Raw genomic sequence first — 20,870 nt, 5'->3', positions numbered from 1 at the left:
ACGTAGGGGATCCTTAGGATGTAGGTGATTTTAGATGTTTCTTTCAAAATATTTAGTTATTTAACAGGATTTATAAACATCTCTTAAACGACTAAACTTCTTAAACAATGTTTGCTAAATCCTCCCGAGAATCGGCACTACTTTTGGCAACATTTTAAAGTCTCGTTTTCGATCGGCTTTGGATGCGACCACTGGAGAGCTACCGACACAGATTCTAATAAACATCAAACAAGCGCCACGATTGCATGGCAAACAGATCAAAAGTCCGGCAATCTGAACTTTGGACATCAACTGCCGGACTCGCAGTTCAACAAGCTTTGCTCAAGCATCGATAACGTGACTACACTACTCCCTCTCACTTTCTCCGTGCATTTCTCCCCGAATTTCTCCCACTATCTCCAGAGATGTTGATGACGACGATTCGATGCGAGATGCGAGATGGGAGATGGGAGAGTGGCTTAATGTGGAGGAGGAGGAGGAGATGTCCTTGGAAGGCCCTGGCAAAACGGCTCTGATTGAACACAACAATTTTGAAATTGCTAGGCACACACGCACACTCACACACACACACTTACACACACACGCACGCTGAGTGGGCGGAAAATGGGAAAGTACAGGGGGCGTGGTCGTGCGATGGAGCTCTACACGTTCGCATTACGTGCTGGTGACATTAGTGCCGAAAACGAGCAAGTGAAAAATTTAAGCAATCCTGTGTCCTGGCTTCAATCAATTGGCAGAAATTCGCATCTGCTGGCCTGCACTGTCAGTAATCAGGGGCATGTTTCAGTCCTAAACGCTAAGTATGTATATCTATTAAGGTGTAATTATAAATAAATTTGTTAAAACAGATTTTTGAGATTTAAGCTCACACAGATTTTATTCATGTTTGTTCAGTTGCTGCTATCTTCGCTACATCTTTATAACGTACCACAAAAAATGAATTTTTTAGAGACCCATTTCAAAACGGACACTTCTCGTGAATAAGCCTCGACTTCAAACAAAATTCCCATTTTATTATTAAATCATCGATTGGGGAAAATTGAAAATACTTTTGGCGCGGTGCGTCAGTCGGGGGATGTTTGCCAGTGTTGTTCCGAGGATGTCTCGCATTTCCGGCACATAGCCGTTAAATGATTTTTAGCAAAAATCGTGCGGACATGACACACTCAAGTGGCTACCAATTCCGATCCCCAGTGCCCCCCATCGGGATTGCTCACCCCCAGTTGAGATGCCTTCGCCTGGCCTATCGATGGATGTTCCGAGTCATGTCGAGTGGCGGGGAGGGTGCTCAAGTAATTTCCATTAAGTAAGTGTTTTGGCACTTAAAGCTCGACTGCAGTGGCATTGGCTGCTGTGATTGCATTAGACGACAAGTGGTTGCCCAAGTGTCGAGAGCCGAGTTTTGGGCTTCGGGTTCAGAGGTCAGACCGACGAGAGGAAAAGCGTCTTTAAGCCGCTCAAGCGCGTATTTTCCGCTATTTCCTGAACTGTGGACTTAAAGCCTCCTATTGCATTTATTTATGTTTCCTACACTGAGAGTTTATGATAAGACTCGTAGTTTACTTACTGAGAGGTCCACTTATTGCTCCACTGAGAGCCATAAAACGACCATTAATATTTTTGACTTAATGTAGTAGGATTTTCTGCCTGTGTAGTCGCTGGTTTCTGTTGTTTGCTGTCAGCTTTTTACCTGAGCCAAAAGTTGGGCAAACAACAGCTGGCCTAGGCAACTGGCCACCCCATCGCTGGCTTGTCATCACCATCATCATCTGGGTCGTTATACCAATGTATGGCTGCTGTGAACGGACGATGGGATGTTTAACAAAATCTTCGTTTTGAAAATGCCATTTCCGGCAATTTCCCGGAAGCCCAGCATCCGCCCACGAAAAGGGGGCCGTCGAATGGGGCGGGAAGACAGTGGCGACAGACGACAACGCTAATGGCGCCATTGTTGTATATATAGTCACAAAGTCAGAGGATTGGCGGCCTAGCGCTCATTAGGCATCTCCTTGACAAGGACCCAAAATCGGAGCCCGGTTTCCTTGGTCTCAGGTTAAATGGTAGAGAAACTAGAAGAGATTTGGTTCGATTTATCAGAGTATAATTAAATAAAACTCTGTGTACTAATTATCAAAAATATATAATAATGTTTTTTGTATGAAGAAATCTTTTTTAAATTGATTCAAAATATTTGTATAACTATTATTATATTTCACAAACCAATCTTCTTGCCTCATAAGTGCCCAGAAAAGATGAGAAACTTTCAGGTGCACCCAATTGCCATGGACTGTGATTAAGTTAGTTCCGAATCAAGAGGTTCCTGGAAAATCAGTTGAGTGATCTGCTCAAGTGTGCACTGGGCTGCCCGAATTTGCGATACATTTAAATTGATTTGACTTCCTCCTTGGGATATGTAAATATTCGTCTCGTAATTATTTACATATTCAGTGGGGTTGTGCATCGTGATTAGATTGATTGGGACTCATTTGCATGATACTTCTGGCAGCCATTCGGCAGGTGGTAAAGGAATTTACCACTCTACGTTGGCTTTGATTGCTGTGCCGTTGTGTATGAAGTGCCTGACCTTTCAGTTGGCTTTATGCCTGCTTTTCCGTACTTTCTGCTGGCTCTCCGCTTCTTTCAAGCTCTCTTAAACAAAACACAACCCGACCCCGGGCTTATTGGGTCAAGCGTCCTGGCCACAGAAAATGTGTAGCGAGCGACAACAATTGTTCTACAGCCAGCCCCCAGAACTGGTTTATCAACAGCTCCTTTGGCCTTCAGTGAGAAACAATAGATGCACTGCACAAAACTGGCAACAAAGTTCTTTAATTTAGTATTATGGTGATATATTAACATTAGGTTTAAGGGTTACATACCTTTTTTTGAGATGTAAAACAATTTTAAATCTTGATAGCATGAGTAGTATAAATAATCGTATGTACTTGGCGTAACTTTTCTCCCAGTGTGCTGGTCTCGTTGGCAACGTTGAGTTTGAGTTTGGCCAGTGAAAAATCAAGTTCATTTCTGTGCAGTCTGCCGTGAGACTGAGCCGAGTTCTTGTGGGCCAGAGTCTCGGACTCGCACTGTGTCAACAGCGGTCACAATAGGTACTCATTTGTAGTGAAATTTTGGTCAACAAGGCGTGACCTTGCCCTGCTTTCCGCCCCCACCGCCCCACCATTGCCCCAGCACCACCATTTTCTTTCCCTCAGTGTGTGTGAGAGCATGTTAGGGAAAATTGCTTTTATATTACTTGTAGTGAAGCTCGGTTGGGTTTTTGCTCGGCTGTCGTTTCCCTTTTGGTCCATGTGTCATTATGTCGTATACACATTGTTGCAGCGCCTGCTGTGTCTTACACTTCCGCAGTGGCAGCTGCAGACACGCCCACTCCCTCAACGCCACCATCCTAAGAAGCCCCTTTCCCCTCCCCCCACCATCATGGGGGTGGGTGAAATTTTCCTTAACCTTTGGGGGTCAGTTCTTCCCATCTTCGCACGCAGTTTCCCGGCCGAGTTCTTGTCTTGTCATTGTTTGTTTAATTTTGTATGCCGGATATCCCAGCGTGTTCTTGCCATTGTCCTGCTGTCACCGAAATGCCAGCAACAATAACAGTAACATAAAGTGTGGGCGTGGCCAAAGGCTACCTCCCAACGCCCACCTCCTCACCTCCTGAACACCCAACCACCTCTTCATCGCACTTCCATCAATGTTTATGCCGCTGACAACAAAAGAAATTAAATTGCCAACACTGAAATTCAATTGTATCTTCCTTCCCGAACCTCACTCAAAATTCCTCAAAGCCACGGTTGTCGTGGAAAGCGGAAAAGTACGGGGAATGACGCCAACTTGAATGGTTATTGGTCCTGACTTATTGGAACATTGATTTTCCCTTTGTCGAGGCCTCAATTGAAGGAAGTAAACATTTTTGGCGCTTTCAATTTATTAAAAGGCGCGTGAGGCAGCCATAAAAAGGTCAATGATTATTATGCCGTCCATGCAAAATGGCAGACAGTATCCCAAAATAGTCAAAGTGCGGGAAAACAACTCAGAAATACACAGAGAGAAAGGTTATCAATTCAGTGCATTTATTAGTCAGTCACTTTAACTACTATTATTTGAGGTTGACACTTTTTATATAGTGTTGTATTTTATCCAACTAAAATTAAAAATGATATATATTTTTTATTGTTTCCCTTTTTTATAAATTTTTTCCGTGATCCAATTTGTTTCTTTTCGGTTCCGAAGTAAGGGCGACACGAGTTGATGGAATTCTTGTGGTGCTTCATGGAGATGAAAAGGAAGCTCGGCTAAATAAACTGGCCCTTCCCGATAGTTCCCGATTCAGTTCGCATCCGCATTAATATGGAAATTTAATTCGCAGTCGGGCATTGTGCTGCGCTCTTCCAGGCCATAAATCAACATTTAACACAACCTGAACATCCGCCGCTGTTTGCTCAATTTTTTAACCATTTTCATTTCCAGTTTCAGACCGTTTGGCCCGTTTGCCAGCTTGCATTAAAGCCTGCTTTGTAGCGCTTTAACTGCAATTATAACCATTAAAAGTGTGCATAATTAAAAAATGTTGCCCCTTTTTATGACACATTAACATATTTGCATACGGTCATTGTTGCCATAACTCCCGCTTTTCCGATTTTCCGCTTTTCCGCTTTGATCCCTGATGGTTAATTTATTTATTGAAACAAACAGCAAAGGGTTTTCGGCTTAATTGGAATGCAAGAAGGTGCCTTACATGCATGGCCAACAAGCGCCCATTTGGGCCAAAATGTGGAGTGATGATGGGTGGAGCATGTCACATTTGCATTCCGCCGGCGATTGTTCCATTGTCCAACTGCCGCCTAATTCGGATTCGGATTCAAATTCAGATTCGCTTTGGGTTTCGCATACAGCTGCAGTTGCATTCGATTACGGCCAGCGTATAATTGTGCAACGCTAATCAAAGCGAAATCGCTCCTGGCCCGCCGGGCGAATCGATTAATGTGCCAAGGATGCATTGCCAGATGCAAATGTATCTGCGGGTAGAATTCCGCATTACATGTTATTCCCATTATCGTTACTGCCATTACTGCAGCCAATAAACGGCGACATTGAAATTCCCCTAAGCTGCCCAAAAAAGCTGCCTTTGCTCCGTACAAATTATTCAGCATAAGGACCATCTTTAATTGGCACCAAGGTAACGCATAAATTTCAGCTGCGAGGCTTTCGGGTGATACTGAAGATACTGAAGAACTGCCGCAAAGATTGAATACATTCCGTAGTAACCGGAAATTGTGAGGGCTCCACATGGCGGCGAGGTGGGAAAATCGGTGGCACACTGAAAGTAAAAAGGTAAAGAAACAATTATAATTAATAATTACATTTGAACAGCAATGTTTAATTGAAGGAGATACGTCGTGTATATTTATGGTTCTTAGATCGAACTTTTCCCAGTTTAATATTTTTTCTTTGGTATTTGCAAACTATAATTAGTTAAGGCGTCCTAGATAGAACAACTGACTTTTCTGTCTAGTATCTTATCATTTCTCGCAGTGCAGTGTTTTCCCTCTTCGCAGTCGCTATGTGTGAGAGAATTATTATCTTGTACTTGCCCATGTCAAGAAATTTGCATTTTTCGGTCCGACAAAGGACGGCGCAACGGAGGAGAGGACGAGGTGGTGCAGACAGGACTCTCTGTGGTGCGATGTCAACGTGTGGCAGCAGTTCCAATACCTATTCCAAATTGTCTGCCACAATGGACTGACAAGGTGCTAGATTGCATGTGTGGGTCTGTTTTAAATAGAGCAACAATGTGCAGTGGCAATGAGATGATGGCTGCCAGCAAATGTGACACAGATACGAGCTGAAACTTTCCGATGTACTGACGAAAACCACTGAGGGCTTATAGATGGAGTTCTTGTGTCCTTCGTCAGGGACTCGATGTCATGCGATCCCTCTGCCTTTTTAATTAAAACGCGTTTCTTTCATGTTATCATGTGGTCGTTTTTTGTTGGCAAACATCTCCGAAACAGAAGAATCGTATTATTTTCGAACAAGAAGTAGTTGTACTTTCACCATTTTAAAATCGAAGAAAAAAGGCGAAGATAATTGGTTAGTTAATCCCATGGTGCATATCAAGCAAGCAATTTGTTAGATTAAACATTAATCGCACCACCCAGTGGACAATTTAGCCGTGTTGAAGTACTTGGCCTTGAGTCCACCGTAAAACTGGAGTACTCGATCCGTTTATAGCGCCCGGTGGAGGCATCATAACCATATAAAGCACACCCATATGTTCCTGGGGACCAACGCCCCCCCAAACGCCCCAATATCCTGGCCATCAGCCAATCCGCCCATTTAATTGTGCGGTTTCTCAGCCATTTTTATGTGTTTTAATTTTCATTGGAGCACTAAAAACTTGTCAACGTCGTCAATGTCAGCGTGTTGCCGCTTCTGGGGGAAGAAAGTGGATGCAAGTGGGGAGCAGCGCCAACAACACGATCTCAAGGAGGCCAATAAACACTTTTATAAAATTCTCAAATCGCACGTGTTGCGTTTGTCAAGGGGTTGCTGTGCATTTGAAAGTGGAAGTCGCCCCGACATCGGGACCTGCAATACAATAAAACTGCTAAGTGCATGGGCATGTTGTTGTGGCATACAGCTCCACATATGTATGTAGCTCCATATAGCTCTATTCGGTCCCTACTCCACGATATATATGCATTAATCGAGGTGTGCTGCATGCCGCCCATAAAAACCAAGTGGGTGCACTCGAAAAATTATAGGATTTACCTGAGGGCAAACACGTTATTTGCCTGTTGGGAAATCCTGATTACTGCCCTGTAATAAAATATAGAATTCATTTATTAATTCATATATTACAGTCAGCTCTTATAATCTTCCATAATATCATATCCTTTCATACTTATTTCCTTAACGTGATATGTATGTATTTAAAGTAGTGATTTGCCTTTACATATACTATGGCTTGCTGCGAAGATAAGTTGCCAGCTTTTCTTTGAGTGCACAACAGAATTGGGAATGGAAGTGGCGGCAGCATCGATAAGCTTCCAGAAAAAGAGTGCAGCGCGTGTGGCACATAAAAATGGCATTTTGACATGGCCACCGGGTGGATGTTGATGCACGGGGGCCGAAGGGGTGGCTAATGAGCATTATGAATGCTTGCCATGATGTCATTGCACTTGAGTGGATCTAGTTGTGTTTTCCTTTATGTATAGTATGTAGGGGCAACCTTCACACCCCCACCCAATGCCAACTCCCCCAAAGTCTTACAAAACAGCGGGCAATGAAAGCCGGGAAATTTTGTTGCATGGAGAGGTGGTGGCGAAAAGTAATTGCAACTTAAATAAACAAAACGCCGGAGCGGCGACCGCAGGGCGGAGGAGGATGGACAAACAGTGGCGGAGTAGCAGTAACGGGTTAAGTGGCCGCATCCTCCAGTCGCCCTGCAAAGGGTTAAGCTCACATATTTAGTATTGTGCACATGGGGCTGAAGAGCCTGCCACTTGTGCACAGCCTCATTAGCAGGAACAAAAAATCAGGCTCACAAAGAACTCACTTTGTTCTCGTTAAATTACACTCCGCTCTTTGGTTTGTTTGCATTTCGGGTTCTGTTGCACATGATTTGTTATTGTGTATCACTTTAAAGTTGGCTTTGAGTATGCACGGCGAGAAACTGGGTCTTACTTATCTTAGATCACTTGAAAAATTAAGGTTCACTTTATGTTACAAATCAAAAGCATTCAAAAGCAAATTTTATAGAGTTTATTTATTTTTTTAAGCAACTGAGGAACTAAGAAAAGATAATGTTAGTTAAAATTGTATGTAATTTGTGGAAAAAGTAGTAAATCAAACAAAGAGTTTTCATCCGAACTTTTTTAAGGCTCAATGCTTGTCTTTTCAATACTACAGATATACAAAAATGGTGTTTAATTACAAAGATAATTTGATAGGGCCTAAACACAGTTATTATCTCAAATATTAATTATATATTTGTCAACCAGATAGCGATGAGAGTATAACATTTGAGAAGCATGAACAAAATGCCATTTGTAGTTTTAATTAACAGATGTTGCGCGCTGCTAACGGCAACATGTTGCTGTGCTGTGCTGTGCTTCCAGCAACATGCTGCCAGCGCCCTTCCAGCGCGCTAATTTTGGAAATGCTAACGCTGCGCTACGTCACACCAGCCCAGCAAGTCTTCCTGTCTTCACGTTTTTCGGGGTGTGTTCTTGGGGTCCGTCCTGATAGCTCCGCAGTCGTCTGTCAACTTGTCGTAGGCGCGGATTGTCGCTCCCGGGAATATTTTAGATTCGGATGTGCGGTGCGTGGCGGTGTGTGTTGTGGTGCGGTTTTCACTGTTTGTTTACATGCCAAATACTTGCGTTTTTGGGGGACGACGGCTGCTCTATTTAATTACACAATAACTAAAGTTTGTTTGTTGTTCATTTCGCTTTGCAGAGCACTTCCGGGGAGCAAAACAGCTGGACACAAGGGACAAGGCTTATGAGTGCGTGAAGTGAAGTACTTGGCAGATACCAAATGGTTGCTGTCTGAAATCAAAGAAAAAATAAATCAAGACCAAAAGGAAACCAACCCATCGAAAGTTGGGGGCGTGCAACAATTAACGGGCGGAAATGGAAATGTATAAACAATCAGCAAAATGTGCAAATTCGTGGAGAGCCAATCGAAAGTCAGCTTGAGTGAAAGTGAAAAACTGCGGCGCGGGCAAATTATTAATTATCCGGCTGCTCTTTAGCGCGATTTTCCCAGGGCGCAGTGCAGACATTTTGTTTATGAGCCAATTTGCCGAGCGCAAATAAAACCGAACCGCTGCCAGTCGAGCATTAATAATTTGCATATTCCGTCCCATCCCCACATTTAACCCCCCAAAAGTCCCAAGAAACAGACAGTGCGGCGTGCGGAGTTGAAGTGTTTATTAAATTGTCTTTGCCACAAATGCAAGAGATTTTCCCGACACGCGTCGCAATACCATTTTCCCCCTCGTAATGCTGGAGTTGCAACTTTGCGGAGATTTGTCAGCCGGCGACATGAGCGAAATTCCCAAAATGGGACACCAAAGGGCCACGGATACGGGACATCGCCAGATCCGGAGCCACAGAAAATCCGACTGCCGGACTCTTCCAACCAGATGCCTCCTGCTGCTCCTCGGCGCTTTACTTTTGAGCATGGGTAAGTCAGCCATTTGTTTAGTCTAATTATATTGCCAATGATAATGTTTACCAATCGGGAAACATCAAAGTTGCGGCTAGAAAAGCCATCAAACAAACATAGCTGTAGCTTGCAGAAATGTTTCTATATAAAAGTTGTGCTATTTTTGCTTCATGTCTGAATTGAAAAAATACTTATTTACGTACTTCATGGGAAAAATCGTCCTCTTCCTCCAAGGGTTTTTAATAAATCATAGAGCATCTTTGTAAAGCATCCTTACTACTTTCCGAATCGCCCAATTCGAGACCATTAAAAAGCACTTTAGGAGTTTCATTTGTTCAATTTAATGAAGTATTTGTCAGGCATCGCCAGTCAGCACCCCCTTTCCCTCCCCCACCCCATCTGTCATCCCTTTTCAAGTGGTATCTGGGCATCTGGAGGATGGGGCGTTGTCAACCACACACAACCCCCAACTCAATTGACTGCTCCACTTATTTTTTGCCAAGTTCCCTCGTCGGACGCTGCGGCTGCTCAATTAAGTGCCTCGAGTGTGACTCTAACTCCAAGTATGTCCACCCTTTCCAATCGAACGTCGGAAATGTAAGGAGTACGAAAAACACATACTTTGTAATAGAGATACTCAGAACAAATGGTCCAACTTGCACCACATCTTATTTAAAACTAACAATGGAATCTTAGAATGAAGAGAATATTGTTATTCACTCTAGTATTCACTCTGTTTCAGTCAATAGCTCTTGGATTTTAGCATTTGGTTAAAAGTTCACTATGGTGGGTATTACCATTTAAGTTTAATATTCCTTATACAAACTACCAGTTTTGTTTGTGGACACACATTTGGCTTCTTTGGGTTTGGGTTTTCTCAGTGTAGATACAAACAATCGATACTTGAAATGACATTCGAAACAACACTTTGGCATAATAAAATACAAATAAAAGGGACATCGACTGCGATACACAGCCGCCAATTGATTGACGAAGTGGCAAAGATCTGGCGAGTGGAAAGTGGAGTGGAGAGTGCCGGGCAATAAAAGGGATTGACAGGCGGTCCTAAGCGGTGGCGAGGTGTCATCATGGCAGTCGAAAAGGGGTTCGATTAGGGAAGGGGTGCCAAGGGATCCACTCGACTCGCTGTCAATGGCAATCAGCAGAGGAATCACATCCCGCACACACTCTACACTTTCGAGGAGCGCTAATGCCGATGCCGATGCCGCCGATGCCAAATGCTTGTAAAAAGTTTTTAATGACCCCGGCTGCCGTGTCGCCATGGCCACAAAACTGAACACTATGGCGCCCGGAATCGCACCGAATCGAGGCGGATCGAAACGAATCGAATGGTATAGAATAGAATCGAATGGAAGGGAATGGAATCGAATATAGAAGCGAGAGGGGTTCACTTGGCGAGTGAAGGGGCATCCGCACTTGCCAAACCAAATCTGTGTCAGACTGTTGCTCCATTACTCCGCTGCTAATGAACAGCTTAAGCAGCATTTCAATGGGGACATTCCCTCGATTGCAATCAGTGCAGTCGTTCTGGTTGTTTTGCGGCCTTTTCTACACATTTTCGCATTTCACGGAAATGCAAGGCCACACACAAGCAAAGTATAGCCCTAAATGTTGATTAGAAATAACTTTTAGTGGCTATTGATATACATCGTGATACATTGTTACAAAGAAAACCAAAATAATAGCCCACTCTAAAATCAGGGCTTTATTTAGCCATTTTTGATACTATTCCATTCTTTTAGGAAAGTCGGAAATTTTCGAAATTGGAGTCCAAAATATTACACATCTCTGCCTCGAGTGGATTTTCCGGTAGCCGCGGAAGGGGTGAGAATGCCTTTGGTGTTGGGGAAGGGATGGAAGTGCCGAGATCCGTGACTCTTTGGAGTGCATTGTTGTAGGTCTTTTCCAGCCCAAAATCCGGAGCACTCCAGTTCACGGCATTGTGAAGATCTGCATCAGCATCAGCATCAGCAGAACGAAATCTGAGGCATCAGCTCCCTATTAAATGGGGCCGCGGCGCTAATGGATGGGGTTAATGGGCTGGGGTTGGCGGCAAAGTGGTGTATTAGTAAAAGTGAATTAGAACCAAAAACGGGCTGCCATTGTTCTGATGTGCCACGGACTGCAGGCCATAACCATTCCCCCCCAAAAAGTGGAAGTGAGGCTGTAAATCTGTGCATTGAAAGCTGTGCGGATTAGTAATAAATTTAATTTGATTTTTCGGGCGAATGGAATCGGGAGTTTTTGGGGGGTTTTTATGGTCCGTCGACTATGTAAACTCGTTTCCATCAATTTATGCTCTACCGAAAGTGCATAATAATCAGCGACATATAAATACCATAAATCCCATAAGCACACTGATGGTAAACCAACGGTGGACATTCGTAATCAATTTCCCCAATTGCTCACTAATAACAAAATGCAATTCACCTATAAATGCGATGCTCACTCGAATGCGTCAAATAAAAATACATTTCAGCGGTCGAATTGAAGTAGACTATAAAATACCCAGTACTCCCAATATTAAACCCGATACTACCGTTTTAAGCTGGTATTCCGTAAATAAAAACTGAATGAAGAACAATTAAGTCGCTGTTTAAGTTGATAGATAGTAACTTAGATTAACAAATAAAATGGGCAATTTTGTAGGACTAAAGCTTTTGCAGATTTATGCGTTTTCAGCCGTTTTATTATTCCGACAGTATTTGTGGAACTTAAACTGATGTGCAGTCGTGTTTGCCAAGAACCATCCACAAATGCAACGGTTTATCATTGAAATATTAATTGCAAAATAATATTGACAGCAGGCAAACAAATTACAAATAACATATGTAAATTTCCTGTGGTTCAGTACTTGCGAAAATGCTGAATGCCACAGGCATTCGAGTGGGCGCAGTTGGGCCAAAAATTTTCGGCCACCAAACAAATTATGCTAGTCACGCAAAAATTGGCAAAAGGTAAATCGAATTCGCAAATCAGGCTTAGACTCGCGTCTGTATTTGTTTATTATTAATGCAATTTGTAATTATTTGTTCCGGTGGCGTGACTGCCAGCATGTGAGCCCGCAATGCATGTTCGCATACCCATTTCCATTTCCATTCTCATCCCGATTTCGTCTGTTTGTCGGCTTGTTTATTTGTCTGCGCGCCACAGCCGTAAAACGCAATTATCGCGCACAAAGAACAAAGAGCTGGGTGCAGGAAAAGTGCACATCCAACTATATATCTGGGGTATATATCCTAACCAGTATCTAAAATGTAGTCAGAAAAAAAAAAAAAAACAGAAAGCCAGGGAGAGTTTTCGCAAAAGCTGCAAAAGTTGTCGCCAGCATCAGAGAGTTTCGCATTTTCGCATTTGCGTTGCCATAATTAACTTATTTTGTACATTAGCAACAGATTTTGTTTATTAACGCATGTGCGCTTGCTTTCGGTAATGCGATACCATTCACGCACCCACGGGCTTTAATGTGTTAAGGACTGGGGTCGCAGGACTACAGGACTACAGGACTACGGGGCGTATACTTATCTTTTGGCATTGCGAAGTGAGTTTATTTGTTTTCTGCTGTGGTTCTTTGGGTGGTTCGGGTGGTTTGGCTGGCTTGGCTGGTCTGGAGAGTCGGTGGCTTGGCATTTTGTGCGGTTGCTGTCGCATAATTTATTTATCATTAGCAAAATTTGGCAAGCATTGGAATGCTTTCTTCCCTTCCCCTCCCCCTCGAAAACTTGGCGATGTCTGTGCGTCTCTGTATTTGGCTAAATAGTTGAAATAATTAGGCTCATTAGAAGTTTTGTAGGTCTCTGGCTGCGGAGTGTTGCCTTGATTGACAAGTGCAAATTGGTATTAATGCAGAAGTTCGGGAAACTTCGGAAGCCACAAGCAAAAGGGGGAGCTTTGAAGCGAGCTCAGGGCGATTATTACGAATTAAATTGGAAAATTCCACGAGTAAATGAGCCAGTTGAAATGGAAACAAAAGCAATATTTGTGTATATATATGTATATATATGTACATATATACCCCATTATATATAGCCTTATAAATATGCAATACTGAGTTTAAATCCATTTATAAACAGAGTTCAGCAAAAGAGTTTAGTACTCTGTACTCTTGCGATACTAATGCGATTGGGCCACCAGATTATTGGAAAAAACGAATTTTCTAATATTTAAACTCCATCTGGCAATAGTTCACGTTTAATTAAGCAACGTTCACAAAAAATACATGGAACAAATCACGACGACAAAATCGCAACTGGCACACCCAAAAATACCAAACTTTTGTTGCAGTTTTTTTTCAGTTTATTCTATTTTCACTCTGTTTTTGTAGGTATTTCTGTGCCAGTTCAGTGCCACTCCCCCGAAAAACAAAAACAAACTTGTTGTTCGCAGGATGCGGGGGAAACTGTGTGTGCGAAATGCAACAGCCGCAACAAAAACGACATAAACTTTTAACAATTGCAAAACCAAATAAACAAAACGTAGGGCGAAACAAAGGGAAAACACTAAAAACTGCTGCAGGCTATAAATCTGCAATAGGTGGGTGGGAGGAGATGGTGGAGGAGTGGGAGGAGTCCTTGGGTGGTGCTGGGTGGTTATGGCCAAAAATGCCGCAGGGTCCTTTGCACAGAGCCATTCATTCACACATACAAAGCAAACACTCACACATTACGGAGAACGCGCCTGCTGCGTAAATAACTAATAAGGCTCGGGGATAAATTTCAAGTGCAATTTTGTGAGCATCGTAACCAAATACAACTCGAAACAAAACAAAAACCCACGGCCGCCGGCTGGCGGCAAAACTCGCACACAAAAGTTAACCGTACTGGTTTGGATACACTGAAAACAAATCTATCTAGTACATTAGGAACTTTGAGCTCATGGGAAATCTCTTGAAAGCTTACTTTCTTCTTAAATAAAATAATATTTTAAGTGATATACTTACCATCTTTTGATTGACAATAATAGAAGTATTTAAATAAAGCACAAATGTTTGCCCACAGTGCAACACATCTGCGTTTTGTGTGCAGCACGTTTCTATGACTTAATTAAAATTATGAATGTTTTTGCCACTGAATCGCTGGCATGACCAAAAACAGCCAGCAATGTTGGATGGCGGTTGGGGAAACAGGAAACGGGAAAACGGACAGGATGTCCATGGCAAATGCGCTTTTTGCCAGCGAGCCAAAATAAATAGGCAAACAAACAACTAGTAGCATCAATTTATGCATAAATCAGAATGCACAAAAACCATGCCAAATTGTAAACATAAAACGAAATGGATACAGAGTCCACCCTTTGCATTTCCCACATAACCCATTGACACCACATTTGTGTGACAGCGTCGAGAGATCTAGTTACCAAAAATGAAATTTCCGAATGTCATTGTCGCTTATCGCCTGCCCCACGGTTTTTGGACGATTTTTCCCAGCCCTTATCCCAACTATCCCCTGCGAAAATGAAAATTGCATTTAAAACAGCGTCGAGATTAATTCTTTAATCAAACAGAAAGTTTTGTCGTAGCTTTGTTGTGGGCAAATTCATTTGAACTTTTATTGCAATATAGAGTTGCGATATCGAAATTGCGATTGACAAATATTGACCATCGACTACTAATTAGCAGGCTTTCTATTTATCTATTGCTAGATAGCGATAGAGTTCAACCCATGATCAAAAGGATTCGTTGGGGAGACATGGCAGGTGATTGCTTTGTTTCAGGCGCAGTAGGATTTCCATTTTCACCAAAAGAACAGCCAGCCAACGACTTGTTGAAAGACCTGACAAACTGTTGGCTCGCAAAATTGATACCAGCAGCAAAATAGGAAAAGCGCAAAAAAAAAAAGAAAAACCGAAATATGAAAGGAAAAGGCTTTGAAAAAAAAGAGAAGTTGTGCGAATTCGAGTTCTCATAAAACAGAAGCACAAAAATGTTGTTCACGAAATCGTTGGTACACTAACGAATTTGGTGTACCAAGAAATCAGCATCTTTAGAAGGACATACAAAGTGTGTTTAATAACTTTATAATATTTAATATAAGTAATGCTGTAAGCATAGTGGAAATATTTATTATTGTAGCATTATTTACATTCTCTTGATAATTCTTAAACCCAAACCAAATAAAACCAGGCAGAAAAAAAACTAAAAAAATATTTATTCGCTAGAAACATGTTTCCATCAAAGTTTCCACATAGGCTGATGGCCATGCCGAAGTTCCAACTCCCATTCCTTGAATCAAGACCCAGGGTACCAGAACAGTGCTCCGAGGAAGGAATGGAAATGGGCAGCGGATAGCACAAACGGTCAAAAGTTCCATTAGTGTCAGGCCATGAATGCTATTTACAAGCAGTTCGCGATGCGGCATGCGAGATAAGCGCTCTGACGCTCCGACTGGGCCAAATGGAAAAACTGAATGAACAAGAAAAGCGCCGGGAAAAAAAATATACTTGTTTGGGGGGGGGGGGGGGAAAGGAAACCCAGTCGGCGTGCACACACAAAACGCAGTTGGTGGGTGGCGAGGGGGTAAAAGAAAAAAATTGCGAAAAACTTGCTGAACTAAAAATCCATTCGGCATCGATGCTGGTGCCGAGATAACAAAATGTTTGCTGCCCAGCCTCAATTGAGTCGTATTCGCAGTCTTCGGCGTTCCGGCGTTCAGTTGCGTTGCGTATACGCCAAGTGAGCGGGGCTGAAAACAAACTAAATAAATACGACCCCGCAGATGTGGATAGGTGCACTAAAAAAAAAAATTGTAAAGTTTCAAGTATTGTTACGAAAAAGCGTGCTGCTATTGTTATGAATTGATACGTGAGGAGGAAACATATATTTAGCATTCTATTATACTAATGTATTTATGAGCAGTTTCAACACTGTAACTAAACTGAATCTCTGTATGTTTTCACCAGATATTTATTTTTTAATTTAAACACAAACAAAGTTAAGAAATTTCAAATGTAACAGTACATTTTTGAGAGCAGTGTAATTCTCCGTGCTTGAGGAGTAGTGCAAATTAAAATGGGGCGTCGACTATTCAGCTGAGCAACTTGTGAGCACTGCAATGTCACCCGTTAGAAAATAAAAACACGAACGCATTCACATGCATATTTATGTTTTTAGCAGTGACTGTTTGCCATTTTCCCAGCTCACCATCACACCATCACACCAGCACACCAAGCCGTCTGCACAATATTTGCACAGTTATCCTTTTTGTTTTATTTGCTTAGCGCTTCTGTGCAAAGCGGAGGATAACGAAAGACCATCTCGAGACCAAGGAGTGCCAAGGAGTGCAAGGATAACCCTGGTACGGCGTCGGGGTTAAAGGACGGCGTTTCGGCACATCATCATCGCCACCATCATCATCATCATCTCCATTGCCATCATCCACTCGAGCTGGCAACACTCGGATTAATGTTTGTTATTATTTTTTCATTTATCGCATATATTCCCATTGTTTGCCCTGTCCAATGTCTGTTTGCAGAAAGCAGACGAGGAGTGTTTTTTCTTCGTTTCATATATTTTTTCTTGCTTTGCCTCCCTTGGGAGTAGAGTGAGTTAGTCTGGATTTTGTTTTTTATAAACCACTGCCGCCGAGTGGTAGAAAGCTGCAGAGCATTGTTATCAATAACATGCTTGTGCTGTTAATTGAAGCCTATAAAAAACGCGGCATTAAACAGTTGATGCTATCGAATTTAATGGCAATCTAAAATAGTTAGAGCCTCTGGCGGAATCAATTGTATTATTACGTACACGTGTAATTGCGCAGTTTTTTATAATTCCATCACTTTCATATAAGTAATTTTAATTATTTGTTTTTTATTTATTTTTTATAAATTACTGAAGGGCTTAAAAAAAATAAATCAAAAGGGCAAGCAGACTAGCAATCAATTAAAAGCTTGTGATGTTAATTGAACTCTTTAAACACACATTACCTAAACGATTTAAATTTGAATTTTTTCTGCTATCACTCGATTGGATTTGATTAACCAACACATAATTAAATTGTCATTCGTAATTGAATTTAATCATCAAGCAATTAGGAAATGAGAATTGTGAAATCCAAATCAAATCCACTCCCCAACCAACTCATCCACGGCCAACGGCTCATTTAGCAGCCATAACACACAACAAATTATAGTTGGCGTTTTCATAATCAGCATTTTTCATTTCCTTTGGCGAGGTGTGCCACGCCCCTGGACAAAGGAATTTTAACTAAATTATGCTGGTCCTTTGTTGTTAGCCTGATGCCCGCTGGACACGTCACGAACGGGTTGGTTTCAACTTCGGGTTCGGTTTATGTTTATGTTTATGTTTCTGTTTCTGTTTCTGTTTCTGTTTCTGTTCCTGTTTCTGTAACGCTTATGTTTCCGATTTGAATGTGTGTTGTTGGGTTGGGCCCTTGCCCCCCGCAGTTTTTCCTTTTTCCTTTGCGGTTGTGACAAAAGCACAGCGCAAAACAAATGTTCCTCGAAGTCCAACTTCAGACTGCCATAAGAGCCCTGTATCGTAAACCATAACTAGCATTTTCGGTTTCATTAGAAGCGCTTTTCCAAGTTTTTCCTCGCCTTTTGCTACCACCCCTTTAGCTAACCCTTTTTCTCCGATTTTCTTGCCGACTGCACTTTTTTGCCAGACATTTTTCCAGCTTGGCTGCCGTATTAGTTCTTTCCAAGGCATTAGTTTAGTGCTGGGCGTGTGCGGGCTTTTGATTTATGGTCTCGAATTGTGCGAGTTGCGTTTTTTATGTTAATTAAATTGCTTTGCCTCGGATTGGTTGGGGTCTCGCCCATCGCAATTACTGTTCCCGCTGCTGAAGTGCATGTTCGCCGATGCCTGACTAAGTGCACTTGGCCATCCTACCCGCCAGCTATTTCAATCGTGGCCAAAAGCAAACCGACGCACGAACCAACCGCTTTTGACTCGCCTGAGCAAATGAACTGCATCACGCTTATTGTCACTAAATGCTGTTGACCCAGCAGGAAGGCTTGGCTACTCCTGTTCAGGTCTTATGGTCTTCAGCTCTTCAGCTCTGCAGCTCTGCAGCTCTTTGGGTCCACCATTCTCGATTTGAGTCCAGTTGAGACGGGGGAGCTGTGGCAGTTATTAGAAATTCCATTATGCATGTGTATGGGGTGCCCATGTGGGCTGTGTCAACACTGACGGTCTGGATTCAGGACTCTGGACAGGTGGCTCGTCATTGGAGGTACACTGCAACTTAATTACTTCCAACTGAAAATTTAAAAGAAGCTGAAAGTGGGAGAAGCACTGTAAATTACCATTTGTGTAGTGCATAGTATAATACTTATATATAATCCAAAATCATTAATTAAGTAAATACTCTTTTTAAGGTCAGCAGTTAATTTAAAGTGCTGCAATTTAGGACTATAACAAACAAAAGCGTACTAGACATCTTCTTAAATTCCCATTTCCCAAACCCCATTTCTCTCAGTGCGCCAATCTGCTCTCGGGCCACCCACTCCTATGCGAGAACCTGCTATTTCTGGTGAATGATAAATCTTTCAATGAGCTGGCAGCCGTGCAATAAGGACGCTGGTGGGAAACCGAAACAGCAACAGGAGCGGAGGAGTGGGAGATCCAGGGCAAACAAGCATGGCAAGGAGCAAAGCGGGACTCTCCACCTCCACCTCCATCTCCACCTCCATTTCCATTGGAAAGCTGCAACAAAAGCCTATTAAATACCGAGACAATGCCACCCACACGTACACATGAATGCACATAGATATTACATGCCAGCTGGCCTGGTACTGGTACTTGTTTGTTTTCGGCCTCCCTTGATATGAAAGCGACTCTGCAAATTATTATGCTGTGATATTCATCATATCGACCCACTCCAAATCGGCCTCACGTTTGCCTGGCTGCCTGCCATGTTTTCAGGACCTCAGGATTTCGTAAGCGAGCGCAGTGTTTGTCAAGCAATTCGAAACTCGCAACAAATTGAACACAGTTCAGGGCGGCTCTTCAAAGGGAATCGATCAGTTCACAACTAAAACTAATATACAGGGCTCAAAAATTCAATTTAGTCCCCTTTTTTAGGTATCTTGTGGCACAGAGAGAAATACTCTATTTCTTGGGCATGATTTACATGAGGTACTTTCAATATACATAGATAACAATACAAATAACAATTGTACTTAACAAGAGCTAAACTCTATATTATACTTCATCTGTGAAGATAACTTGTGTCCCAGTGGAATAGAGGTGCATAAACTTTTCCTGCATCATCTGTGTTTTCCGCAAAAGTTCACCAATCGCCCGGGAAAGTCGGTAGAAAGGGCAACTAATTTCAATTTGGTATCACTTGCGGCTTCGACGAATGACGCACTCCGGCCAGATTGGAAAACAATAAAAGAAAAGGGCAGGAAAGTGCTGTGAAAAGAGCGTGAAAAGCGTCCACTGGCCCGAGAAGTGAAAGGGCAGTTGCTGACAAAGAAGAACTGCGAGCAGTACAAAGAGTATGGAAACAAACAAGCCAGGTGCATTGATATTTAGCAGGTGAGCAAATCCTCAATCCAGAACGATATTCCGCACTCCAGCAAAGGTGGGCTGCTTTTTTTTTGGGTCCTTACTTTGCTGCCATGTAAACAAATCGCAAAAGGATAAGGACAAGGCACTTGTGAGCTGGCACTTAGCAGAATCGAACAAATATGTGACTTTTGCACAAACTTTTTACCTTTCCAACTATATCTGGAGTGTGCGTGTGGATTTATAGACATTGTTCGGCTGCTCTCCATTGCTCTGTTGCTTTTCCCCAGGTTTTCCCTGGGTTTTCCCCAGCACCCTGGCTGTGTGCTATGATTTCTTGCTGCATCTTCCTGCACCTAAACACTAACAAGCAAAGTTTTCCGAGCAATAAGCAAGTATTTGCGGTTGCATTTTGCCGCTTCTGTTGCTGTTGCTGCTGCTGCTTTTTTGGTCCGGAAAACTGGAAAAGCTGGGAAAGCTTGGCAAGCTGGGAAAACTCTCAGCGGGCGGGATCCGGCAACTACACTTTCCAATTTTCAATTGGCAAACAAGCGGAATTTTCGATTTCAGTGAGCAAATATTTATGCGGCTAGCAGGGACTTTAAGGTACTGCTTAACTTAAGGCAGGTGTTTTTGCACCGCAGTACCAGCACAGATTAGGGGTATATAACTTTTGTCGAGGCTCATTTAAAAAAGAAACAATTTACATAACAACTAAACAAATATTTTTCAGTACTAGTACATGGAAAATAGTATTATTTTCACACATTTACTGAAGCATAATCCAAATGCGTAGAGAAGAAGTTTTCCTGAAGATATTCCTACCCGTGCAGAGTAATTTAAAGTCCATACAATGCGTTTTAATTCCCAGCCTTCTTTATTTTGCAATTTACTGTTGCCCAGGCACCGGTGTCCCTGGCCAGGACACAGAGGCAGTTGGCCAATTATCCTGGCCAGCCCCGCTGGTCATTAAGGTCAATGTGCAAGAATTCATTTTACAGCCTGCAAATAGAGTAAATGTTAAAGGGCAGCTCAGCTCAGCTCGACAGCGGCATTGGCATAATGAAAACTCTGCTGATTTTCCCTGCCATTTTCCATGCAGTCGCAAAAGATATCGCCCGATATGCAAAGAACTCCCGAAGGTAATGAATTACGCACAGCTGGCATGTAGAAAAAGAATGAAAAC

At 42.5% G+C, this 20,870-nt stretch overlaps 1 protein-coding gene across 1 annotated transcript in view; it reads left to right on the top strand.

Annotated features, from left to right (window-relative positions):
- Window positions 1-20,870, top strand: part of LOC6537453 — a 45,769-nt gene that overhangs the window by 10,554 nt on the left and 14,345 nt on the right. Inside the window, exon 2 of the mRNA XM_002097973.3 lies at window positions 8,479-9,210. Coding sequence (XP_002098009.1) covers window positions 9,027-9,210 — 184 coding nt within the window. The 5' untranslated portion in view covers window positions 8,479-9,026. The remainder of the gene's footprint in view (window positions 1-8,478; window positions 9,211-20,870) is intronic.

This window comes from Drosophila yakuba, chromosome 3R (genome assembly GCF_016746365.2).
Source record: "Drosophila yakuba strain Tai18E2 chromosome 3R, Prin_Dyak_Tai18E2_2.1, whole genome shotgun sequence".
Lineage (NCBI taxonomy): Eukaryota > Metazoa > Arthropoda > Insecta > Diptera > Drosophilidae > Drosophila > Drosophila yakuba.
Note: the sequence above shows the minus strand (reverse complement) of the source record. Positions and strands in the feature narration are given on the sequence as shown.